Here is a 27,301-nt window from a genome sequence, read left to right as displayed (position 1 = left end):
CACACCTCCACCCCGCCCCCCCCGCTTCAAAAAAAACAAAACTGAAACATCCAAACAAAAACAACTTTATGTCCAAAGCTTGGCTCGTTGTCCGTCACAGAATTCCTGCGATAGTTTCTAAAATCAAAAGTTAATCAGTCAACGTCCATCACACGTCTGCGATGAGAAGCTTTGGAGCCGCAGATCTGCACAAACAGTCCTGGAATCACTCCGTGTGTGTGTGTGTGTGTGTGTGTGTGAGAAATCAGAGGGAATACATTATACACACACACACGAAGCCCAAACAGTAGAGCCAATGTTATAAAACATCTAATCACACGTGTCCTCTTATATCGTTCGCGTGTGTGTGCGTGTGTGTTCAGGCGTCCTCCTGCTCGGGGAAGTTGAGGATCCTGCGGTGAGCTTGTCTCAGGTACTGCTGCTGCTTGAAGTAAACCTTGAACGCTCCTTTGATGGCCACGAAGGCAATTCCTCCCTGAGACACAGTGAAGAGAAACACTGAGACACATCGAAGACGTGTGTGTGTGTGTGTGTGTGTGTGTGTGTGTGTGTGTGTGTGTGTGTGTGTGTGTGTGTGTGTGTGTGTGTGTGTGTGTGTGTGTCCACCGTACCAGGATGGTCCTCTGCAGGTTGGAGTTGACGCTGCTGAACATCAGCTTGCCCACGATGGTGGCGATGGTTGGAAACACGAGGGCGCCGCAGAGGATCCGTGTGGCCGAGACGTGGTCAGCCAGGGGGCTGGCCTCCGCCGGGATCCTCGGGACAGGGCAGCCAATCCCTGCACGGACGAGACCGGGGGTGGGGGGGGTGGGGAGGACACATTTTGTCACTGACATTTCACTTTCCAGTCCCGAGTTGTCACGGTGTCCATGTTCTCGGTCGGACCTGGGAAGATGCTGTTGAGGATCTGCAGCTTGTTGGAGTATTTCCTCCACAGTCGCAGCACGTAGTCCTCCCAGCGGATCATCTTGCCGAGGATCAGCATGACGGGGATGGTGGGCAGCCCGATGAGCAGGAAGAGGGGGTCGGCCCGCTCCATCACGTCCAGGCCCTCCTTATGGCCCACCACCTGGACAGCAGGGGGCGGAGGACACAAAACTGAGGGGCGGTTCATGTAAAACACACCGATTTTGACTGATCATCCACACGAGGCGCGTTTTAGAAACCCCAAAGCGTTTTTTTTTATCACGGGTCCCAGAGTGGGGGGGATTCTAAAACCCCGGCTCAGCTGTGAGGTGTGGACGGCAAAGACGTGGAGGAGGATGTGTGTGTCTGTACCTGCATGACGGTCACGGCGCCGTACGTCACAGCCGTCCAGTAGATGGAGCCCACCATGATGCCGGCGGCGGCGAAGGGTCCGGCCTTGGAGATGAGCCGGTCGGCCAGGTCCAACACGTACACCACGGGACCTGGTGGAGGACAAAACAAAATAAAACAGTTCATGAGTTTTACTCCTGGAACGAGTCGACATGTTTACATGGGAGAACAGAAGAAGTGATTTATCACACCAGGTTAAACTGAACTGAAGGTTTCATGGATCTGATGTGAGGAACAATGAAACAAGGCTGCAGTCATGTTGAACTTTAAGGGCGAAGACGGGGCGTCGTGCTGGAGGCTTGTGGACGTTCAGGGTGGAGCTCCCGAGTTCCGTCCAGAGAAAAGACGATCGATGTGGCGACATGAGAGAAGAGCTCCGCTGCTTCCTCCGAGGACGACTCCGGGGAAATCATGCAATATTTACAGGAAGACAACCTGATTTCCTGAGTCAGCCTGAGCGTCCACGTGCTCGGGGGGGGGGGGGGCACCACTGGGCAGAACTGAACTCTGTCAACTCCCACTGAAAGAAAACATCTAAACACTTTGGAAGACGTCCTCTTGGTACCCGTTGATTACCCAACAATATACTGCAAATAGTATTCTGTACTTTGTTTTGCCAGGTTTTTCCTTCAGACAATCACCTTTGATTTGACCTTTAATTTTAAGACCATATCAAGTTAAAAATCCACTAAACTGACCGTACACGTAGAAGAATAAAACATCGGCTTTTATGTTTGTGAATGAAAACTTCATTAAAGAACCAAATGAAAAATAAAAAAATCTGCTGCCTGGAATAAAAGATCAAAGATTGAAGATAAACTTTTTGGTTCATCGGTTATCAGAATGTTTTTTTTTTTTAAATCCTGTTATCGGCCCCATAACAACCATATGGGTCCAGATCGCTGAATGGGAAGATCATCAACACTTCTAGGAAATAATAAATTAATGGGTCTGGACTTGGAGCCGAGTTAGTTGTAAACACGAGTTAAACGAAGGTTAGGAGTTCAGGCTGAACATCTTAGTTACTAGATCATCTGGAGCAGGACGGAGCGTCGGACGGAGCGTCGGACGGAGCGTCGGACGGAGCGTCGGACGGAGCGTCGGACGGAGCGTCGGACGGAGCGTCGGACGGAGCGTCGGACGGAGCGTCGGAGACTTTTTTTGAGTTACAATAAAGAGATTAGATTTACTTTATGGTTCTTTCTCTTCAGACCCGATAACTTATCTCTTCTTTTTTAATTTAGAACAATGAAGCCTCGAGGTTTTTAACCGGCGGTTCCCAATCTGAAGTCACAGACCTCAACAAAGCTCTGGCGACCACGACGGCAGCCGGAAGGTTCCGTCTGCTTTATACATCATGTGAATTATAACAAAGCCACGTCGCTGCGCTTCACATTTAAAGACGACACGTTTCCTGAATCTGCACTCCGTGTGTCCGTTAGCGTGACGCGGCTACGTCCTGTTAGCAACACGACAGCAGTTTGGGAGCTCTCATGAGGACGTCATTGAAAGATTTTGTCTGATGAGGACAGCGACGGTCCGGTTGACACGAAGCTTCATTTTCACATTATAGTTTCACGTTTTAAAAACCACGTCTGTTTATGGAGAAAAACGTCATTATTGTTCATCTATTTGTGCAGAAGAAATATTTATGACTGTTTTCCAAAAGTTCCACCGTGGGAACAGTTTTCAGAAAGCTGCCTTTCCGGTGGCTCCGAGCAACGCCGTCGTGTAAATCGAGACACAAAACACAATTAGATTTTCACTTGAAGACGAAGAAAAAGTGGATCCCGGCGTGCTGCCAGACGTAGTTTGATGTGATTATATCAAAGTCAAAAGGAAGCGTGAAAACATCAGACTGAGGGAAAAGAAATGGTGAATTCTGGCACTTTATCATAATTAACAGAGAATTCCTTGTACTTTTTAGAGATCGCTCGGCAGCTCTTCTCTGGGTCAGGTCTCCTCACGTTGTGTGGCGGCGGCTGATCGATGCAGGTTCAGTGTGACTGATGAGATTTCTGTGTTTTTTTTTCAGTTTCGGAAACTATGAAGCACCAACAAACTACTGAATCTTCATTTTCTCTTTCGATTCTTTAACTTTCTTCTTGCCTCCCTTGTGGTGCGAGTGAGACGTCACGTTTTCCAGCATCAGGGAGAAGCCATACCCGCCGACAGAAAAAATGTTGAGTCACTGCTACAGACTTGATAGAAAAAGACTTTTCTCTCTGCTCGTGTCATAAATCTATTAAGCTGTTGTTGTTGTTGTGTAGTGAAAACAGAGGGGGAAAAAAGAAGAAGAAAAAGAGAGTGACCTTGTGGCAGATCAGGCATCCATCACTTAAAGTTAAAGACGAGTGCTGCTGCTGTTTCAGGCTGCCGAGTCATCCTTCAGGACGTGGGCAGATTTAATACACCTGAGCTGATTCACTTCACCAGCCTTCAGAAAACAGCCACTGCAGAGCCGCCGTGTTGGAACATCAAGGGCCCAGAAACAATAAATAAGTCCACACTTGTTTTTTTGGGGGGTTTTTGGAGGAGGAGGAGGAGGAGGAGGAGGAGGAGGAGGGGGATGATTGTTCGGACTTTATTAAGCGGTTTGTGTTGTGCGGCCGCCGTGACGACGTTCCCACTAAAGTGCCGGCCAGAAGCCGTGGAACCGTTTGGAACTCACCTTTTTCCACAGCGGACTGCGTTCACTCTCAAAAAAAAGAAAAAGAAGCTTTCAGCTCTGTGCAGCATTTTAAACAGGCAAAGTCTCCTTTTCTTCAGACTGCGGCGCTCCGGCCCACTGAGGAGAGAGACGCTTCTGTTGCTTTTAAAACTCACAGCACAAGTTATTGCTGCAGTCTTTATTAATGCAGCAGCTCCACCTCGACCACGTCTCCTTTTTTTTTTTTTGGGATTAACCCCCCCCTCTCCAGCAGCACCTGTGTTTGCAGACCGGGCTGACCTCACTGTGCTGGAGTGTATTAATACGGAACATTTTGATGACAGCACTGGAATCTCTTCCGGCCGGAGCGTTACGCCATCGTGGCCGGAGGGAACTGGGTCGCCCTAAATGGCCGCTGGCAGGATGGAGAACTGAGCAATTCATTTCGGCCGCTGGCAACAGATCCTGTAATTACGATAATTAAAACGGAAGGAGGGAGGGGGCGTCAAGGAGATGGGAGTGTGTGTGTGTGTGTGTGTGTAGAGGGGGGGTGGATTCCTCAGTAGTGGGCATGCTCGCTGGCAAGTCATCCTGACCAGCTTGTTTACTCTCTCTCTCTCTCTCTCTCTCTCTCTCTCTTAGGAGTGGCGCTGAAGGAGGAGCGGCAAGGACACGGCGTCCTCCTGAGTTCCATCGCCGGCCAAATTAGCGTGATATGCTGGCTTTGGCTCTGCAGCAGGTGCTGGTGGGAGGAGAGCCGGGCCAGAGCATCAGCTCCCTCGCTGGCTCTCACCTCTCCTCCCGAGTCGTGACTCACTCAAAGCAATCAAAACCTGGGCAAACAGAGAAGGTGTGCTGTGGACCCGAACCCCCCCCCCCCCCGCCCCCCAACACCACCCCCCGGCGATCTCATCGAGTAGCAGGCCGGGGGTCCCGACCTGGGAGCCAACAAAACCAGAGTAATTCTCGTCAAAGCCTCTAGAAATAAGCTGGTCTCAGCAGCAACCCTGAGGAAAATCACTCCGGTGGCGGCGGCCCAGCGACTCTGCATCTCTACCTGTCCACACACTCCACACACTCCACCACAGAGTCGGCGCTGCCGTCGGTGTCGCCACTTTTATTCTGAGGGCTAATTAAAGCGGCCGCACGCAACCCAACTTCTGACACCAAATCATTTTGGAAAAGGGGAACTTCACTGGCTCACTGCATCACGAGAAGCTCGACCATCGGGGAGCGACACGTCGAGGACAGAGAGCAGAGCTGCAAGAAAAAAATGAGAAAGTAGCACTGCAGCAGTGATGCAGCAAAACAGACAATGCTGAACCGCTCCGTGGGGAGAGTGCTAAAGCCCAGAGTATCCTGCAGCCCAGGTCTGAAGTCCTCAGAGCAAAGTAAAGATGTGCTCTTATGTAAGATCCTTTCAAATGACTTATGATAAAAGCAGATATCGTCAAGGCCTTTCGCAGTCTGCAAATTACGAATGCATATGTGGGAGGCTTTTCATGACTACTGGAGGAGACTCAACGGAATCTTCAGCCAAAGCAGGTAAACGCTAGTAAAATACGTACAATCCAACTTCAATATGGTTCTCTACTGGCTTTTATACGAAGGCCACGGCTCTGGATGCTTGCTATGTTTCTAATCCGACATTTTCAATATCAAAAATTTTAAAAGATAAATCGTTCATCGACCATACTTTGGTATTTATGTCTACATCAATCAGTGAATTTCATAGTATACAGGAATCTGCTTCACAAAGACTGAACAGAACAGAAGAAAAGCAGAAGACACAAATAACATCCATGAACATTGCAGTTCTTCCTCTGAGTCACAGAAACAGCAGCTTTTTGGAAACGGCTCCTGAGGAACTTTTTAGAAAAAGCTCGGGTTCCGTTGTCGTGTAAACAGGCGAACATGTAAACACAAAACTATTCTGAAATGTTGTCCTGTAATGGCGGGACACACCCTGCACCCTGCAGCCACAATGGAAGAAAGAAAAAGTGCACAGGTGCAGTTTGACCCACATCTGCCACGGATGTAAATGAAGGAATAATCCTGCTCTTGCATGCGCCACTCCGCTGGATGGAGTGAGTCGGAGGTACATCCTGTTCATACAAAGTGGCGTCCTAGTCACAGGGGCCTCGTGTGCGAGTGGCAGGAAGACGCTGGAGGACGGCTGCGGTTTCACAGCGTCTCTCCACTCATCTCCCTCCGCGCAGCGTTCGCTCCTCCTGTGACCCAGATTCCCCGTCTCACAGACACATCCTCCGTCTTCACCACCTCTGTCTGACACCTGCTAATGGGATTAAGGGAAAAAAAGGTGCTTTTCCCCCTGCTGGAACAGCCTCTTAGGCACCGAGCGCTGTGGCCATGGGGGGGATGAACCTTTTTCAGGTCGCATACAGACTATGGGGAAGAAAACCCGGAACAAACTCGGCTTTGGAGAAAGTAGATGCAGCACTTATTTAAACTGAACAAATCTTACCAGCAAAATCACCCACTTGGCTTGTTAAAGGTTTTTAAACACTGTTAGATGGTATTTTAAATCAACTTTCTCAAATTATGTTTGTCAAACTTGCTTCTCATTAAGATTATTTTTACCTCGACTGGTGAAGTTACACAAATGTATTCATGAAGTTGATACGTTACAACGTCCAAGTCTGCGCACTGCAAAAGTGTGACGTATAAAAGAAAGTCTGCTTCAACAGTTTTTTTATGTGATACCACCTGATACACACACATCAGTGTTTGCTGTGCCTCTATAAACAAATGACTTTTCCCATTTTGGACCTTCATGCACTAGAGATGTACTGAAGAGACAGTAGGAATTGATGATGATGATAATAACATCCTGCAAGCAATTCGGTTCAATACTTGACATTTAAATGTTTAAGCATTATTACGTAAACAAGGGCTTAGAAAGGTTACAGACCCCCTCTCTAATCTTTCATTTGGCAAATGCTGGTCGACACATCCACTGCCTCCAAAACACAAATACAGGAGCCTTCAAAATAAACAATAAGATGCAGTTTTCCAGCTTTGTTTGATATGTGAAATCTAGTTCACCAACGTCAGATCTGGATCCTCGGAGCGAAACCAAAGCGAAGCCAATGAAGTAAACCACCTTTAAATCAGCTCCTTCAGCCGTTTGTGTGCCTTCTTGTGGCGTTATGTCCACAAAACATCCCGAGGCACCAACTCCGGTCCCTTTCACAGCCGACCATGTAAATCAAAATGAAACCAAAACATCACACACATTGGATCCAAAGTTAAACGAGCCTCCTCCGCTTGGTTATTTTAAGTCCTCGGTGAATAAAGTGACGGTGGCACAAGTCCTGTGTGAGACTCTGGTCGTCAGCTACAGAGAAAAGGAAGTTTTCCTTCAGAATGAACCCACTGGCCATTCATCACGGTGCTCAACGTTTGCCCTACGTGGGCATGCCAAAGCGGTTTGACAAAGGGACGACGACGTCTTTGAGCGTGCACCAGGAACTTAGGGTGATCGTTTTATCTTGTGGGCAACAAGTTCCTTATAGACTTCGCCTCTTTCAACAAAAAACAAAGAAAGGACCGACAAAAACGGTGTAATTATGCGGCACAGTGTAAGAAAACACTGATGCTTTTAAACACTGCTTTGTCAAATGGAGGCCAAACTCATAATGTGTCTCTCTGCAACAGCGTGCGAGTGTAACGCAGGCTTTAAATAACAAACACGATTGTAAACTCCTCTTTTGAAAAGGCTGCAATAATTTCATCTACTTTTGTTTTTGTTTAACCTCTGATAGCAACAATCCCGCCGCTTGAAGCCCACACTGAGTAGGAGGAAAAGGCACATGAATATCCAGCGTGGCCATAACCGAGAGATTAGTTGTGATGTGTGTGATGTAGCCAACAGTACAGACGTCCCTTCAGCATGTTGCTTGGCAACCAGTCAGGAATAGCTTCACCTTAGGTTCACTGAATCGCATCCTTATTAGAAATAGATGGCTGAATGAATAACAGACTTATTCTTTACTGGTGACGCACTGTTTTCTTTTAAACGTTGCTCCACTTATGATGCGTTACAGGAAGTTGAACTGAGAGAGCGAGCACACGAGGAGACGGCTGTAGTGGACCGTCGGGGCTCCTTGCGTGATTTACACACTGAAAATCCAAAAAGACAAAGAAGCCTACACCATCAGTACGTTCAGTCCTCGACAGGGCTTTTTCACACTGCAAATGGCCAAAACAAACTGCTCCACTTCTGAAACGCTCCTAATGGGAACAAACATGTACTCCAGGGTAAATGTATTTATCACGAATGATACACGCTCACATATCACATTTTCCCCTTATGTGGTGCAGCCCGGCAAGGAAGTGACACTGGTGAATTTGTATGTAAATGCAAGTTGAGATTACATAAGCAGGAAGAGACACTATGCAAATATCATCCACTTACCATTTATTAGTACTCACTGGAAAAAATGTGTTGGACAGTAATATAACTTCTCATACGTATATATTAGATTAAAAGCTGTTGTTACACCATCACTAATTGACATAATCATAACAGAAGACCAGAGGTTGTCTTCTAGTTCAACTAACTAACTCGATTGGTGACTTAAAACAAACAAATTTGGAATCGTGTCATGATGCACATTTCTTAACATAGAACCAATTATCAGTTCTATTGGGAGGCGTGAGCCAATTAACAGCCATCTTTAACACAGGAAGAGGCTGATGAAAAAACAGGCAGACTATGATGGTCTCTCAGAGCGAGATGGAGAGACGTACTCAGGTAACACTGAAAGAGACTGAGCTGAAACTTTCTGCTTGTAGCACAGCAGTGAGTGACAGCGCGGCCTTGGTCGCTATAAATATACATGAACCTGTTTACCAGAGAGCCCCGGCCTCCCGCAAGCCCTACATTGTCTAACATTCAGCTTCTATCTCAAATTGCAACTTCTCTCCATGTGAGGTCGAGCTGGTGGTGCCAGAGGCCGATGGGTGACGAAGTCACAAAGGTGTGCCATTAACTCTTCCCACATTTGACGGATTGAAAAAAAGTCAACGGTATCGTTTCTGATGCGCTCGGGGAGTCTGTTCGTGGAAGGAAAATTATGAAGATTGTTGGTCACAAGCCACAAAGGGATCTGCAGTAGAAAAGTGAGCAGGTTCTGGTTGAGTAAGCCAGTTCTATAATGGTGTATTTTCATTATATGTGAGTCAGAGCTTTTGGGAACAATCGGAGCCCTCGTCACGCTGACGTGTCGGGATAATTGAGGCAGCTGCTGGTCCGTCAGCTCGAAGCATGGACGCTACAACAAGTGAGCGCTCTTCTGTTCCTAGTCAGGCTGAAAGGAAATATTTACCCGGATCGCCACAGAACTGATGCTAGCTCCCGAGTAAATAAACATGCACTCAGGCAAGACAAACCGAATTGCTCTCAGAAGCTTTGCGTTTGGTTACAGGCAGCAGCTATTAAAAGTGCCCTCAAAGAGGAGCTTCAGCAGTCTGTTTACATGGAAATTTGCTCTGTAATACTGCTTCAGTGGCCACAACTGGCAGAAAATGAGAGTCTTCCTGGTGTTTTGACAGTGCAGAAAATAAAGTCAGATTTAGAAACTCTGAGGCAGCGTCTCAATCTAGTGTGTGGCCGAAAGGCAACTGGCAAACAAGCAATAATGTTTGTTTATCACGTACTTCAACCAAGCTGTACAACAGACTAAATACTGCAGGGTCATAATCCAATACATGCGGCTTTTCAAATATTCCTCATCCTGTATCCGGGATGTGCCGGATCCTCATGCGACCGACTTTCAACTCGTGAAGCTGTTTACAGTCACAGTTGACACTGATCATTGTGACTGTGTGGACCGTTTCCACAAGTTTCCGCTGAAACTTGAGTCACTGACATACCGGCTGAACAGTTCAGCCGGCAGGACGACTGAGGACGAGGGTGAGCAGGTTTTTCTCTTGTTCTCTTGTGTTCTTTAAAGGGTGGGTTCACACATTGCTAAATGTCGTGGGGTGTACATGCAAACCAAAATTGTATTGAAATGAATTTAGAGTAAAATTGACTGAAGTGAAAGGAATGTTGACAGGGACACTCAGGATGTGACAGACCGGAAATACCTTCTTCTAGCAACATTTAACGTTATAAAAGGGTGGTAATATTGTGAACCTTTGAAGCACATTGTGTCAGGAAATTTTTCACACAGAAAATTCCATAAAAGAAGCCATCTATATAAAGTAAAAACGTGAACAAAGACATTTCAGTCCTTGGTGGGGAGCCCTTTTTAGTCCAGATTAGAGAACTGCACTGCAAGGCCAAATCTAATCTAAGTGAAGTTCATATGGCGCTCCTACCAGCCCTTGCTTTATTTCCTGTGCCAAGCGGACTCACCTAGCTTGGGAAAGACGATGAGGTACTCTGCGTTGCATTGTGGGCATGCCACGCGTGCCGTGCTGTTGCCCCGCTGCTTCTCGTCGACCCAGCGCTGCAGGCACGACTGGTGGACCCACTTGGTGGAGCCGCGACAGCGACACGGACGAACCCACTCTGCTGTGCGATCGTCCTCGTCTGTGGCAAAGCACACCCAGCAGCTCCTGAGACAAACAATCAACAGGTTGGATAAGAAGGTGGAAGACTTCAAAAAAAAAAAAAAAAAAAAAAAAGACTGTGTGTGTGTGTGTGTGTGTGTGTGTGTGTGTGTGTGTGTGTGTGTGTGTGTGTGTGTGTGTGTGTGTGTGTGTGTGTGTGTGTGTGTGTGAAGGAGAAGCGTGAAAGACATCTAGTGAGACTAATGTAATCTTCCGTGTCTCCCCTTGAGTCAAAAAGCAAGCAGTCAGCAGCACAAAGTCATTCCAAACCCGAGTCAAAGGTTTGGGTTTATTGGGAGTTGTTGTTGAGAAAAGTGTTGGCAGGGCCATTTTTCAGCATTTGGAAAACAGTGACGGAAGAGGTGATCCAAGGTTTCGTTTACACGAAGCAAAATCTGTGATATTTAAATGCATTTGGGCCTTTCGTTTACAAATAAACAAAGCTACCTGTGATTACAGTTTGGCTGCTGCGATGACGATGGATGCTGTTAAAGCAGTAATTGTTTTTATGCAAAGGCTTTCGGCTTGTTTACATTTACAATCACAAATACTCTATTATGTCGAGGAGCAAAGGCTTTATGCTTCTGGTTACACTGCCGGTATAAGTTTGGTATGCTCATCTTAATTTTTTTTTTTTTGCAGGGTGGTGGAAATGAAATTATTATTATTATAAAACAATCCGATCTGAACAATGTTATTTTTGAAAACATAAAATATCCGTTTTTGTAAATACCTGGCCATGTGCAAATGTGGCCTCATTTTCATAAACATACATTCACATACACAGCATCAGCCTGGGCCCATGTGTCTGTGTGAAATCAGATCAATACATAAACCCTACAAACAAACAAGCTGCATATCTGAGAGGACTGCCAGAACTGTTCAACGATCACATACACTCGCTCAAACAAACGGAGCCTTCATCCCCTAATTTGGATACAAGGCAAAGCGTTTTCAGAAGATGATATTGCGCATCACATTATAATGTTAAAATCCCCCGTTTTATTTGCCCTAACAAATATTTACTTGGAAAAAAAAAAAAAAAAGACTGGCAGGCCATATATATTTCCTGCTTCTGTGGGCTTAGATCGTATCTTCCCTCCAGCTTGGCCTGCATTCCTCCGACATTGCTTTTCGCTGTGACTGCATTGCTGCAGGAGACTAAATTCATCAGGGCATCCCTGTGTGTGACAAAAATATTCTCCTCCACAACCGGGGTGAGCAGCAGAGGGACGCTGTATGCAGACAAACCGAGGACACACTGCTCTCCCTTGTGTGCAACATCCAGACAAATGCTCCAGTCTGGCCTCCAGCCAAACCATATTTATCAGCCCCCCCCACCCTCCCACCCACAAGTGTCCCAACACATCCTTCCTTCCTCTCCTCCCACAGTCACCTCCCCACATACAGTGAAGGGCTCTCTGTTCTTCCTTTGACAAAAGGCTCGTGCCTCCTCGCTTACAGGAAACGAGTCTTCAGCAACTTTTGGTGTGCCTTCCAATTAACTGCCCCCCCCTCCAGTGAACAACACCCCCTCCCGGGCCTTCTTCCGCTCCATGTCAGCTCAACATCTGGGAGGTAATTTGATACCCGACTTCCCTGACCTTACCACAGCACATCTCCGACTGGGACATTAGATAGCTTCTTCATAATTAATCAGCGGCATGCAAGTGGCTGGAAGAGAGAGCCGCCCCTCCGCCTCGCTGCATGTGGCCAACTTCAGCAACCCAGAGCGGTGACATTTCTATTTTAGCTGCAATCTACCAGTAAAGAGAGTCATGGGTTAGACATGAATAATTCATTAAAAAAATAAAAAATCTGCAGCATCCAGAATTGAAAACCACAAACTTCTAAATTAAATCGATAAATGGAGCAGGAGTGATTTTTACAGAGCTCCGATATGAAGTCACCTATTAGGACAGATTCACAACTACATTTGGAAAGTTAGATATAAATAAAATAGTCGTCAACAAACAAGTCAATTCCCACATTCCACAGGCTATTGCCGAATGGAGACCCAACTCCATACATTGATAACTACTAAAAAATCCCATCGGAAAATTTAAGCTTAATTTATGGGAAAAAATGTATGTTATAAAAATGGTGGTCGCCCCACAACTGAATTATAGTTTCATGATGTTGCCTGTTGGCATATTACCACAGCAGTTTAAGCAATCTGAGGATTATCAAAGACTTTTTGAGGGACAAGAAAAGACCAATCATCAACATAAAGAAAATGTGGTCACCAAGGAACATTGGAGGAATGGCTCTACCACATGTCAGGCTTTACAATCTTGCATTTGAAATGTTCAAATTCACTAAACACTGGAAGGAAACTAAAGCAGAACAGAGTTGGATTACAATTGAGTAGGAACTAGTAAGTCCCTTCAAGCCTTTGGATGTACTTTTGTTTTGATCAACTATTAATGGAGAGGATTACTTTTCAAATCCAGTATTGGCCTATTCTAGGGGAACTTGGAGAGAAGTACACAGGATGCTTGGTGTGTCACGCTTAAGGCAATCATATGCCTGAATGTGGCACAGCCCTGCCATAGAGATGGGGAAAAGGACTGTCGACTGGAAAGAATGGTTTAAAAAAAGGGATATGCAAGATAGACGGCCTATGGTGGGTTTATTTATTTTTCTGATCTTAACCATAAATATAATTTGGAAAGTAGAGATAGTTTTTGGAAGTACTTACAGATTAGAGACTGTACGACTAAGAGCCAATTCACTAATCGTATTGGAATTTCTGGAGTTACCTTGTATAGCACAGAGGGCAGCTGTGTTTTACAAAATGTTTAATGGGTTACAAAATGATCTGCAAAAATCTGAGGATCACCTGGCAGAAAGACCTGACGTGTGACCTGAGTGATGAGGTCTGGCGAAAAATATTTTCAAATACTGGGAAATATATTCAAAAAAAGGCTTGAGGGAAATTTAGTCAGTACAGGTTAATACATATATTTTATTTCACAGCCACTAAGCTTCACACACTGGGTTTGATGGCTAATAACCTCTGCTGGAAATGCCAGACCGAAATGGGAACATTTATGCACGCAATTAGGGAAAGTTTGGAAAAAGGTACTAGAATACATAGGGAAGTGGGTGGGTTCAACAATACCAGCATCACCAAGATTATACCTACTGGGAGACCAAACTGAAATACCCAATATATCAAAATATGACCTTGCAGTGATAAAGGTCGTACTCGTCACGGTTGCCTGGGTGATCCTCAGATTATGGATAGTACATAATGAACACATGATGGCTCGGATCAATGCTGATGTTGAGACGTTTAAGAGGTCATGGGATGGCTTTCTTGTTTGTAACATTACTGTGACAGTGTGATGATCTAATCGGCTGCATCACTATCAGTATAATTGTTGAATATCTACTCTGGTTGTTTTGTGTTTATGGATCTTGTTTGCATATGATTAAAGGAATAAAGACATGAATGACAAAAAAAAAAAAAAAAAAAGCCTGCCACACAAATAAAACACAAAAGAGAGAAAAAAAACTGAACATGCATCCCCCAAAATGTCAAGACTTTCCCTGAAGCCTCTTTCATACCTAATTAAAGCTCGGAGCAGCATGTTGCTGGGAGATCCCGCAGGTTCAGGAGGCCGACTGACTGCCTTCAACCCATTTTCAACTTGGACTGCTTGCCTGTGATATTTATGTTCTCATTTTCATAATTACACTGAACCTTGAACAGTTGGCATTTCACTGGATGAATGAAAAAATGATTAGTAGACACACACCTCGTATAAACCCCTGGCGCACATTCAATGTGGAGACAGACTGAGACAGAAAAGCCTATTTTTTCCCCCTCAGGCTGTGATTATACTCTGGTTATCATTCATATCGGGATATTTGGGCGACTAAAAATAGAAATGCAGGATTAATGTTCAGAGTTCACATTACTGCAATCCTTAATACGCACCGCAGAGGATGATTAAGTTTTTTTTTTTGTTTTTTCAATCTCAAGATTAACCATTTAAACGGTGTTCCTGCTGCAATAATCCTGCAGGTAGGAGGTTTAAAACGGGGCCAAACAGGCTACTATCTCGTTCCCGACAGGGTTTAGACAGCAGGCTGCCTGTGCTGACCCGATAAGACATATCTAACATTTATTGTTCCAGTTCCTGTTTTTAACAACAGGTATGACTGAGAAGGAGACAGCTGCCCTGTATTTCTGTGAAAACATCAACACAGCTGGGTGTTTGTTAAATCACCGATGGGCTTCGGAGAAAATGCGGGAATCCAGTTTTGCTCTGTAGTTTCCTGGAGGTTACTCTGAGGTGCTGTGGGACCTGAGATACTTGAAGCTGTTGGAAGAAGTACATACCCTTCATGTGTCTGCTTGTGATACGTTGGCGTAAAAAAAACCTGTTAAAATCATAGTTCAAATTTTCTGTCAAAACTGGCCATGAATCACAGTAAGGATTGTTCATAAAATGTAATATATTATTCCAAGTTATGCTTTGTAGGAATGCATTTCAACAATAAGAGGTAAGTTCTATGTTTTTTTTGTTTAAAATGTAATTCTATTGGTCGAGGTTTACTTTTCTCAGAGTTTCTCCCCACTGACCATTTGTAATTCAGACGTAGGCAATTATCATTGGGGCCAAATACAAAAAGGACCACTCTGGATGGCTGAACGAGTTGACTTTCGTTTGGCTCAATATAAATTAATCTCTTTCCCCACAAATTAAGTACAAAGGGTAACTTCAGTAGTCAAGTATTTAGATCTCTTGAGAAGTCTTGATGCAAACTGACATTTGGCATTTATTTTCACATTTTGATGAGGAAACCACAGATTGGGAGAGTTAAAATGTATTGCATGCAGCATGTACACTCAGTTTTGGCCGCATGCAGAACATGTGCTTTAAAAAAAATCTCTTAATTTTGCAACACACCTGGCTAGAGATGATGTGGATAACCATCACTAAAAAGTCCCCAGAGAGGGCTTTGCAGGGTGAGGTTAGACCTTTTTTATGCGATCCACAACCAGCAGTGTTGCTCCAAAGCTTGCCTCAGCAAATCCCCCACGGAGCACTGTGTATATTTGAACCATCCTGCTCCCACATTTGAATAATGGATGCCAAATCTGTGGCATTCTGTCATCATCATACTGAGGTCGAGGTGTGCCACAGAAGGCTCGAGGAGGAGGGGGGGGCGGGGGAGGGGGGGGGGGTGTCGAGGGGTCTTCTGTCAAACACTGAAAGGCCAACTTGGATAATTTGCCCGGGTTAGTGCCCGCTTGCAGCAAACGACTCTGCAATCCTCCCCGATGCTGAATAAAACATGGAAATGCAGGAGACGAGTCCTCAGGTCGAGGTGCTCAAGTGACATGTCCGGTGAAAGGACCACGATGGGCTGACATGTTGAATCCCAGTATAAGTGAAGCATCTACCCTCCATTCAAAACCTTGTTGACAGTTAGAGCTGGATATATACGGCCCGCTTCTCTTTGCCTCAAACAGTGACATGTCCCTGCACCAGACTGGTCCAGTTCTTACCCTCTTTTGCACTGCAGGGATGAAATGGGTTAAAAAAAATAAAAGTCATCATGTGGGCCAACAGTGTGAGGATTTCAGAGGCTGCAAATGAAGCCACGATAAAACATGAAGATGAGAAGCTGAGTAGAACAGTGGACAGATGTCTCCACAGGAGCTCGACAACGGAGAACAAAACCCAGAGCTACCTTAGATTCACTGGCTCTTATTCCTGTAACCCGGCCCCCTGAGCATGACGGGACCCAATACAACGGCACCGAAATGCGATCCCCCTGCATGAAACCTTAATCTCCAGCTCGCCGTCGCCTCGGAGCTGTTTAACAGAACACTCGGGCAGATAAGCTGAGGCTGCACATGTACAAAATGTCGCCTGAACGCAGAGGATTCCTACAGTTTCACATGGAAAAAAAAAATAAAAATAAAAGACAGCAGTTGGGAACATTGCTTGCTGGCGATTCTTCCAGTTATGAGCAACAGTAATCCTGCAAGCAGAGCCTGTTTGTGTATATTTAACTACAGGAAAAATATAAACAAACATCACCAAATTACTCAGAAAAAGGCCGAGATGGTTTAAATCAAAATGTCCTTCAAACAACACAAGATCAGATTATGGCTCAATGCCTGAACTCCACTGAGGCTATTTCACCCTCACACAAGATCAAGAGGCCAGAACAACAAAATCAAGCAGAGCTTTGCTGTTTCCGAGTCTGAATCCACCTAATTCTAGCAGATTGCTTTGACACAACAAGAGCAGAGAAACAGCACCAATTATTCTACAAGAAACCTGCATCACGTGTCATCATGTAATTGTGATAAGTGAGAAAAGCACATAACTGTACCACACAGTCACCGAGAAGAGTGCGATGAGCGAATACACAACGCCAACGTGATTGACACTCTCTTACAAAGATGAGTGTGATGACATCGTTACTTTCTCATCGTCTCACAAGTCAGGCTCCCGTTCTTAAAGCGGTGCACCACAAAGGCTCCTTTCAATCGGCGACGGTCACGTGACTGTGGGAAAACTGGAGGTTCCTCGGCACAAAGGGCCGGATTCTAGTCAACAAAGATCTGAAAGCAAGGTTAAGGCCTTGGAGGGCTTCTCCATGTCTGACTGCTTCCACTCAATCACTAACTAGTCCTGTCCAAGTGTGTTAAATAAAAACTATGGCTGCTTGCCTCACTGGGTAGTCCGATACTTTACCGTCTCCCAGCCTCCAGCTGATAAAATGGTGACTATATATACACATCAGATCAAGCTACGAAACTTTGAAACTTTATGCAGAGACTTCCCAAAACTTTACATATTAAGTCTTGTGACTTTCATTTCACGATCCTAGTCTTAGATGTGTATTATCTCGTTTCAATGATTCAAAAGTAACTGCTGAGTCGACCAACACAGGAGCCTCTTCCTGTATTACAGCCTCGAGATACTCCAGAACAAATATGTACACTTCTGGTACATGCAGTATTTTCTATTTCCTCAAAACAAGCTTGAGAATCCAGGAAAAGGTATTTGTTTATGCTTTCTTTCACCCAAGGTGGCTGGTGTCCAAAGCGAGAAGTTCAGGGTCTGCCGTCCTGGAACGTCTCCCACAGTGTTTCTCATTATGTCATTAAAAACAGCAGTGATAGCTATGTCGAATCCATAAGCAATAAATAGCCTTTGCTGACGGGTTAAGAGGCTTTCAAACACAAATCTTAACATATAGCCTGGAACCGTCTTTGCACTTGGAACTAAAAAGCAGTTCTCTTTAATTCTTACATTACCTGAAAATGTGGTTCAATAATACAATTTTTATTCTAAATTATTGCTTGTGTCTCGATCAAAAGTAATGAAAAACAAGGCAGAAGGTGAACCACTTGTGGGAATTAATGTCGGTTTTTACATAACTCACAATTCATGTTTGTTGAAAGTACATTATTTATGTGCAACTCACACAAGTTCAAAACACCAAAAACTATGGAGGGCTGATGGGAAAGGTATGAGGCACAACCTTCGGCTTGCCAGGGTGGCCTCCGGGTAACAGTTAGTGATTTAAATACCTCGGAGCCTCAGAACTATTTTGAGTTGTGTTATTTGGCACAGGCTGACGTTAATGCTATGCATTACAGGATATTCATGCCAGCCACAGGTTACTCAAGCAAGGCAAGTCAGCTGCTAAACAGCTGAGCGTCTTTCTGTTGCATTACGCACATGACCGAGCACAAAACAACAACCTTCCCAAGTTTGTGTTGTTTTTTTTATTTACGGGAAAGAAACTTTCTCTCAGTACATTCTAACAAAATATGTATATCTATATTGCTGCAAATAATTACTTTGACCAGGTTAAAATCCTGTCTGTATGGTTCATGAGTGTTTATATATCTACACATACAGCATGTGTGTATTGTCGCAGTCATGCTGAGCGCAACAGGATTAACAATCTGGACAAGAGAAGTGTGACATGAAGAGGGTGGTGCCAATGGAGAAAAAAAAAAAAAAAAGGGGGTCAGGCTGGATTGAAAAGTGTCTCCCATATCTATTTGTGAAACACTGCATTGCAGGGGCAGCTGGCTGCTTGTGGCAGCCCCAGATAAGAGCCTGTGGAACCTTGTGTTTGTCAGTGATAGAGGCTGGGTACAGGAGCAAGGGGACATGGCATACATCTTTCTGCTATCGGCTCCCCAAACACCGGTCTGGGGTTATTGCCTTCGCCACACACCCAGTCAACAAAAGCACAAAAAAAACAAAGCTCACATGCTCTTCTGCTCGTTCTGCTACTAGACCACGTGCTTGGGAAATGCTTTCAAAGTCCAGCATTCAATATTTACACAAAGAGCAAAGTCAGATTCCTACAAGTGCCTTCGGTAGAAAACGGCGTGAGCTTTCTAATGCTGCCAACTATTTGTGGGGCGTACATGTCACACAAATGTGAAACTATTGTTGCAGCAGCCACACTCTGCTTAGTCATGGATAAAAAAAAAAAAAAAATGCATATCATGCCTGTTGTCTTTGTCCAAAGAGAGGTGAATTTTTAAAAAAAACAATTGCCATAGAGGAACAGTTATATTCGTTTCCCAGCAGATTTCACTTTATCAACATTACTGTGCTAAATCACAGCGACATTGCCCACTAGTTTCAGACTACCGAGTTGCCAACTCTTGTTGAACCACCAAAATCAGAAACGATTTGAAATCACTAAAGTCTGGGCTCATTTTCAAATGAAGTTTGAGTAGTCCTAATAATTAAAAAGCCTCTTTCACAAATGTCCAGCCTTTGATCTCTAGGTGTGTGTTTGGAATTTCTAATGGTTGCGAAACAAGTTATACTTGTTAGCCTTGGTAACTAAACTGAGTTGAAACACTGTGTTGCTGCTGAGGAAACGTGATCGCAGGTTAAGCTAGAAAGTAGGTTCAAACACATGCTTATTGCCTTCACAAATCGCTTAACTGGAACAATCTATGCTCTAGGACGGAAAGAAAAGAGCTTTCTGTTGTCTTTAAATCTATGACATCGTATTTTGTGTTTCAAATCAGCAGATCACCAAACAAGTATGGCTGTTGCGTTTAATTCTGTGGTCATCTAAGGGCACGAGTGGGAAAAGGAATTAGTAAAATGAAAAACTCAAATAGTTGGAAATACCAGACAATTTCAACTGATAACCTTCGACAGCGATACACAAATGTCTTCATAATATCAAGTTTCAACCCTGACTTGGTTTAAATTTACTTTCAACAATCCAACCTTAGAACTCATATCTGTAATTGTTAAGTATGAGTGTGCATCTCTCATCAGATTGTTTTTTTTTTTCCTTTAATGTTCTACTAAGTAAAGTACTTCAGTACACAGCTAATTTTATGATGAAGAGGTCAGTTGGTTTGTTGATCAAAGTGTTTAACTTGTGGCTGAAACATTTAGATTTTTTTTCCCATATCGCTAAGTCACTCTGAACTAAAAAGCACCACCATAAACACTCATACCATCACAGACCTGACAGTAGCAGTGGTTACATGGAACAAAAGTAATTTGATTACATGCCGACCCGATTAAATTTGCACCACACTTCAATCTGATTATGTTTGCACCATCAGATTAAAATTACAATCGGCTCCTAGGCGGTGGTGTAGTCCTGTTTGTGATCCCGTCATAGTCCATGTAAGCGGCACATCGGGTTACTTCCTACAATCTGAGTTTTGCGCGCATCTCTGTGACGTCAGTTCAACTAACGTCATGACATGGCCGCGTACAAACACCGGTATTTTCGAGGTATTCTGCGCGCATGTCATAAACGGCACAGTGCAAAGCTTCATGGGATTGAGCCACTGAAATGAATAGAGTCCTGGTGCATCTTGGCAAAACATTTCGATTACTATATTAAGTGTTAATGGGAACAGAACAATCTGATCCTCGAATTTGAGAGAATACAATCAGATTGACAAAATAACCACAGCCATATAAACATAGCTAGTGAAGTCAAATAAAGTTAAATGATCATGCAGAGAATCAGGAGAGGAAGTTTCGACGAGATTCCCATCCAGCGTGAAGAAGCATCAAACATTTTTTTCAAGGGTGGAGGTGCAGATGAACATCAGTATCCTGCAAGACTTGGGGTGTTATTATTGCTGCCATGTCTCAGTTGAACCTGTATAATTTTGGGACGGAACACAGTGTGGACGTAGCGTGAACATGACCTTCACACTTCCACACTGACTCCAGGCTTCAGAGGTGGTCTCAGTGTGGCTCCCGTTACACTTCAACTTTGGTGTGATAACGACTGGGAACCGCTTAAGACTTGGGAGTCCTCGGCATTACTCTCTTATTAACCTATCCATAAAGATGGACTGTGGGGTTTTTGTTTACTGTGAAATGTGTGGTTCCAACGAATGATGCAGAGGGTCAAACTGAATGCACTGAAAGCACACACCTGATTTTACCCTCTGAATTCTGTTTGAAAACTAAGATTCATCAGAAGCAATATCAGACAAACTGTGTTAAAGGCCAAGTTCTGTCTTCTTAGATCTGAGAGACAATTGAGACTCAAGAAGAAATAATTAGAGGCATTTTAATACAGAGACATAAAACTAAATGTGTTTGGCTAAAGCTCACATTCTCTTTTATACTGCCTGGAGAAAGATTCAACTTTACTCCCTTTGACACATCCTGATATGAATTGCTAGTACATATACGCTACTTTTATTTTGTGTTATTCAAGTTTCAGCTTGATTTTGTACTGCAAAACAGTTCTGATGCGTTGCTCTTGTTTTAGATCTCAACTTTCTTTAACTGCAACCTGTGCTCGGTTGGGTTTTTGCCTTCACAACTCTGCACAAGCGTTGTTGGTGCACACCATTCACACAAAAGGTCTTTATCAATCACATATCAGGCGAGAAAGTGTTCTTGCTCAATGCACGTTTGTCCGTCTAAAACATACAATTAAAAAGGTGAGTGAAAGCACACTTGCCAAAGGAAAGGAGCATTGAGTTTCTCATGTAGCACGAGATAAAGTGAAAGTTTCCACATCCAGTGACATGATCACACAAAGAGCGTGACAATAATGCCACTGCAGTCCCCCTCCCTTGTCTCTGGATCAAGAGTTTGGAGGTCACGTTAATGTTGAAAACCTGACAGCGTGACCTTTTGATTATTTGTGAATAAAAAAACGTATTTCAACAGTGTTGTTAGGGGCTCCCTTACACAGTCTCGACTTATTGAAAGCAAATAGCCAGTAGAAGGGGCGCCTGGAATAAACGATGCACGACACAGCAGTCCAATAAAGTTGCGATGCACCGAGTGTGGAGTGTTTCGCCGTCCTTCAATAACAACTGTACGTTGTTATCGAGAAGTTTTCTCGTGTTTAAGTCAAGAAGGGTGATCTTGATTTGTGACAGTCGCTGTGATTCATCGTAAATCTGTGTAGCTGCCTGCTAGCATTTTAGCCTCCAACTTGGTACTGACCTGTCCAGATTCTGCTGCATGGCCACGGCATTCTCTTCCGCCATTATCGCGAAGAAGACAAAAAACACTAAGACGCCGTCTTCTTGGGAGGAAAAAAAATATGTTACGTTACGGATAAAACATTAAAAAAAAAAAGCCACGCCTGTCAATCTACAGCAGCTGCCGGACGGCTAACAAGTTAGCTACGGAACTGACGCCGACCAGCTGCGCAGGCCTGTATGTTGACACGGCAACTGACGAGCTATTTATTCAGCTGAAAATCATGTCTGTGAAGTTATCGCAGCCTTGGTGACACTTATCTGCAGGAGATGCGCTATTTCGAGTAAAAAAATCCTCTTTGGGTGCGCTACGGCCTCATTTTACGTGACCGTTTGACTCCATTGACAGGCCGTCTCTGAGGGAACGCAGCACGCCGATGCGTGATTGCGTCATCAAAACAAGGCCCGCGCCGCAGAGGGCACGTCACCTCCGGGATGGGAAATGTAGTTCTGTAGCAATGTGTAGGAAACAGTTATTATGTAGGTCAAACAGTTATCAAGTATCGTTACAAAAGCAATTTGTATTAAGATACTGTTCTATGCTCATGTATAAATATAATAGTACACGTACACACTTGTGCGCATGTGAACGACAGGTACTGATTTGCGAACCAGGAGCACCACCATTTCTAAATAGATACCGGAAGTTCCGTAATCTTTATACAGAAAGTAAGTCTTAATTTTTTTAATCCTTTTTTTATTTATTTTTTATTAATTTATATGAAACATTAAAAACAAACTAGAACATTCCAGAGGAAATATTATGTGCCTGCCTCTCCCATGATGCTGATCTCCTTGATATCCTCCACGAGATGTCTCTCCCATCCACGTTGTATGGGAAGTTTTTCACACTTGTTTGCAATTTAGTCGGAAAGGGTTAGCCGAATCATTGACAAAACCCATAGGGATCTATTCTCGAACGTTCTGCACGTTTTGATGTGCCTTTTGTGCTCGTGCTCCCAACGACCCAGGACAAGTTAACAACTAGGGAAGTTGGTAGCAATTTTGGATGATGTTGACATATGGCTTTCACTTTGCATGGAAGAGTCTTAGGTTCTATCCCCTAACCCCGACTGGAACAGCAGAGTCTCTGAGTCTGGTTCTGCAGGTTTCTTCATTTTAAAAAGGGAGTTTTTCCTTTACACATTTGCTTATGCTTGGTGTGGAATTGTTGGGCTTTTCTCTGTAACAGTGCCTCAGATTAACTGCTATATAAATAAAGTTGAATTGAATTGAATAAACTGCCATTTGTTGAACTATGTTCACAAACCCATGTAGCGTCCTTTATACAATGATGCTGGTTTTTGGTGCAGTTCTTGATGCACTGCTGCCTGTATTAGTTTATTTCTGCCCTTTTGACTCCTTCTCCCCCCTTGTATTTCTGTTTGTTTTTTCATATTGTGTTTGTAAATGTTCATGTTCAATAAATGTTAAAAAAAAAAAAAAAAAAAACATACACTTCCTGTATATATCTCACGTGACGACTGGTGTCGAGAGAGATATGGCGGCGCTCCTTGTTTGAGAAAGGCACTTTTCATGTGAGCACATGCTCACAGAAAGAGAGTTGCTGTCATTTATAACACTGCGTGTTATTGCTGCCACGATGAGTTGCTACACCTCGTAATGTTATACACTTTGCACACTGAAAGCAGATATAAATAGCCACGGTATGCAGACAGCAGGAAGTAGTTCTTAAAGAGCGAACTACAACTCCCAGCAGCCACTTCGGCATCATCCATGCGCCGCAGTCAATCAGCTGTTGAGGCAACTGCTGACTACCTCGGCACAAGGGTAGCTCGTTTGTCATATCTTAAATCCAGACGAGGAAAACAGATTTTTATTTTTATTTTTAATTTACAGAGTCACACAAAGGTGAACGATAAAGGTAATTCCAGCTTCACGTTAGCCACAGATGCGATCATGCTGAGAGTGCATGCTGGGTTTATTTTTTGGGGGGTTTTCTATTCCCGTTTTGTGTTAAGAGAGACACTTATGGATTAGAGGAGGATTTCAAGGCAAAGGCAGCTTCATGAAACGCACATCGGCCCTGTCGATCAGCGCGATAAAAACAAACAAACGGGCAGTCGCTGTGGAGGGAGGGGAGGGGGGTCACGGTTGTCCGGTGCCTGTGGTTAAAGGGCCGGTGAGGTGAGCCACTGTGGGCTGCTGATTGTGCTGATTTGATGACCTTGGAAGCGTTGCTCTTGTAGAAGAAAACACGGATTAGCCGGTGCGGTGTGTTTGCGCCCGCGCGTGTGAATGTGTTTGTTGGCTGTTGCGATTACCTCAAAGTGCAACTTGTGTTAGTTGCCATCAAGGAGCTGAAATGATCCCCGGCATGTCATCTGGGGGGCTATTTTGAAAGTCTGCGGACTCTTGCACCCATGGCACAGAAAGGCCTCGGTTGTGGACAGAATGTTAGTTCTCTTCCAGTCATATTCTTAAGAGCTTTGTCATCGTTGAACTCGGTATATAATTATTGTAACGTTGGTTGATCTGAAACATATCCTCAGACGGAAGAATTAAGATAAGCGGCTGTGCGTTTTTACGCACCAATCAAGACAACTCCGAGATCTTCGTTCCCTCCTGCATCCATGGATCAATGCGTTTATAGTGTTTTCTTGAATGCAGATGTCCAGCTGGACAGTATGCTTTGGTGTTTTTTGTGCTAATTGTGCTGCGCAAGGCGTTGTCTCCATACCACAAATCTCAGGGTCAGCCTTTTAACTTGGAAAAAAATAGGACAAAGGGTAGAAGTGCAGTGCCTTCAGCTTATTGCATTGCTGCCTCAAAAATGCAACGTGCATGTTGCATTATGTAGATGCAAACCCCGTGGCTGCGTGTCAATGCGGACCTCGGGCTGCGCTATAATAAAACCTCCTCACTATAAATCATATTATTCCTGCGGGTGCCCCTATGAGCAATTGCACGATCGGCTTCATCTTCTGGATTCAGCCACCATCGTCATCATGTTGAGTTTAAATTTGATTGCAATTTATTGCCAAAGGAAGCGCACTTTTTTTGCAGCAAGCCGAGCTGAAGCGCAGGTGCGTCACTTTCTGCTGCATTAAACGAAGCACGAAGTGTACCTTCTTTTAATAAAAGTCTCTATTTAAAGAAAAGATTGTTGTGTTTTAAGTGTCACGGTCAAGGTAGAACTATGTTTTAACCTTGTTGAAGGACAGCTGTATTTACTGACGTATGTAAATGAATGTAGGGGAGGTCCTTGAGCAAAAAAAAAAAAAAAAAACAGCAGTGAATCAGTTTCACATTGCAGCTCCGGAGTTCCTGAGTGGAAGGAAAAACGAGACGTGGCGAAATCTGGTGAATATCTGCTGGCGTATGCTGCGTGTATAATCTAAGGGATTTCTGGTGTAGTCTTTGGGAAGTGTTTTTTTTTTTTTTTTTTTTGCTCTCTCTCTCTCTCTCTCTCTCTCTCTCTCTCTCTCTCTCTGGCTAAATGGGTGATCAGGCAGTGGCTCTGCAGTTGCCCGGCGCCTCTAACATCATCTCCCTGTCGGAGTTGTCCCACTTCATCAGACACTACACCCACAATAATAACTCCCCGTGTCTGTTTCCCCCCGTTGCAGCTCCACAAACCATGCAGGATGATTTACTGATGGACAAAAACAAAGCCCAGCCTCACCATCAACACGATCCGACGCAAGTAGACCCTCCTCCCTCCACGCCGACCCCGTCATCGGAGCCCACTTCTTCCTCGTCCGAGTCGGAGAGCCCGTTGAGCGGCGGCGGCAGCAGCCAGGACAGAGTGCCGATGGAGTCGCCCATCCTGCCCGGGCTGAGCTTCCACCAGCAGCCGCAGGAGCCCGGCGCTCCGCTGTCCTCGCCCTCCTCCTCCTCGTTCGGGAGCACCTGGTCCACCGGCACCGCGAGCCAGGTGGACGACAGCTTCTTCCAGGGAATACCGTCGGTCAACGGGACGATGCTTTTCCAGAACTTCCCGCACCACGTCAACCCGGTGTTCGGGGGGAATTTCTCCCCGCAGCTCGGCCTGCAGGCTCCGCAGTCCCAGCAGCAGCAGCAGCAGCAGCAGCAGCAGCAGCAGCAGCCCCCCCAGCAGCACCGGAGGTCCCCGGTCAGCCCCAGCCAGGGCCCGTTCCCCCCGAGAAACGCTTATCAGGCCGTCATGAACAACGGCAAGGGGCCGTCGTCCTCGTCCTCCGGCTCGTCGTCCGCTTGGAATAACCACCAGAACGCGGCGTGGACCTCCGCCTCCAACCCCTGGAGCGGGCTGCAGGCGGGCCGCGACCCGCGCCGGGCGGTGGGCGTCGCGGTGGGGGTCGGCGTCGGAGTGCCGTCGCCCCTGAACCCCATCTCCCCCATGAAGAAACCCTATTCCAGCAACGTTATCGCGCCCCCCAAGTTCCCCAGACCCGGTCCCCTGACCGCCAAACCCTGGATGGAGGACAGTGCGTTCAGGACGGACAACGGCAACAACATACTGCCTTTCCAGGTACACGACTCGCTCTTTTCATCTGGCACACTTTCACACGTTTCTCTCTAAATAATTCAGATTAATTCAGGTTTTGTCTGAAGCAGAAATACAAGTAGGATAAAAGGTCATCCTGAACTTATCGACCCCGCACGTTCATTGTAGGAGCGACGACCGGAATAAAATGACGATCTATGTCATTCAATTATTTTAGTTTATTCGTCACAATAATGATTCAATATTTTCCCAACTCATTTGAATTTGTTTTTCACACTATTATGAATGACACGTTGATCGATATGAAATTATTTGATAAAATAGCACAATTCTCAATTTTTTTTAAATGTAGGGTTTCATTAAATCAGTCCCATAAGTGGTTTAGTTGTACTGATAAACGACCATCGGGTTTTACTTTTAGTGTTTTAATATGGCTCAGATGTTGTGGAAAAGGTCAAACAAATCGCACATGACAGCGAGTCCTTGAGGTTTTATTAATCGATCGCTGTTGTCTTGTTGCATTCCGATAAAAAAAAAAATAATAATACAAAATTAGTCTTGTAAATTGCTTCGTTTATTGAACGGAGTTAGATTTCTGCTCGAGCTCCGTAGGGTTTAAATGACACACGGGTGCGTTCAAGAACGCCTCGGAAGTTTCACCGACAAGGCATCTCGGGTCACAGAGTGCTTACTTAAATATCTGTTAACCGTAAAATAAATGAATAAATAACTCAGGATTGCCTTGTTCCCAGTGATATTTCTAATAGAATAAATAACATCCATCATTAAAACAGTAAGCCGCAGA

The 27,301-nt window shown here is 44.7% G+C and overlaps 2 protein-coding genes across 11 annotated transcripts in view; one reads left to right on the top strand and one right to left on the bottom strand.

The window, feature by feature from the left end:
- Positions 1-45: 45 nt before the first annotated feature.
- Positions 46-22,441, bottom strand: marchf5 (membrane-associated ring finger (C3HC4) 5). The gene is made up of 6 exons (XM_080481963.1): positions 22,009-22,441; positions 10,353-10,555; positions 1,279-1,409; positions 886-1,069; positions 612-778; positions 46-475 (listed from the first exon to the last, which is right to left on the bottom strand). Exons 1-6 carry the CDS (start codon positions 22,050-22,052, stop codon positions 359-361), a joined length of 846 nt encoding a protein of 281 aa, XP_080338089.1. The 5' UTR covers positions 22,053-22,441; the 3' UTR covers positions 46-358.
- Positions 22,442-23,783: 1,342 nt separating this feature from the next.
- cpeb3 (cytoplasmic polyadenylation element binding protein 3) overlaps positions 23,784-27,301 on the top strand; it is a gene marked incomplete at its 5' end in the record, with an annotated part of 45,442 nt that continues 41,924 nt past the window's right edge. For 4 of the 10 annotated variants that reach the window (XM_080481953.1, XM_080481952.1, XM_080481951.1 and 1 more), the window contains 2 exons: positions 23,784-23,931; positions 25,637-26,520. In XM_080481953.1, coding sequence (XP_080338079.1) covers positions 23,784-23,931; positions 25,637-26,520 — 1,032 coding nt within the window. Of the gene's footprint in view, positions 23,932-25,280; positions 25,371-25,506; positions 26,521-27,301 lie in introns of those variants that run through there. The other 6 variants (XM_080481957.1, XM_080481956.1, XM_080481955.1 and 3 more) reach the window with 2 other exon arrangements.

Source organism: Lipophrys pholis (genome assembly GCF_963383615.2).
Source record: "Lipophrys pholis genome assembly, chromosome: 15".
NCBI lineage: Eukaryota > Metazoa > Chordata > Actinopteri > Blenniiformes > Blenniidae > Lipophrys > Lipophrys pholis.
This window is presented reverse-complemented; position numbering and strand designations above follow the sequence as displayed.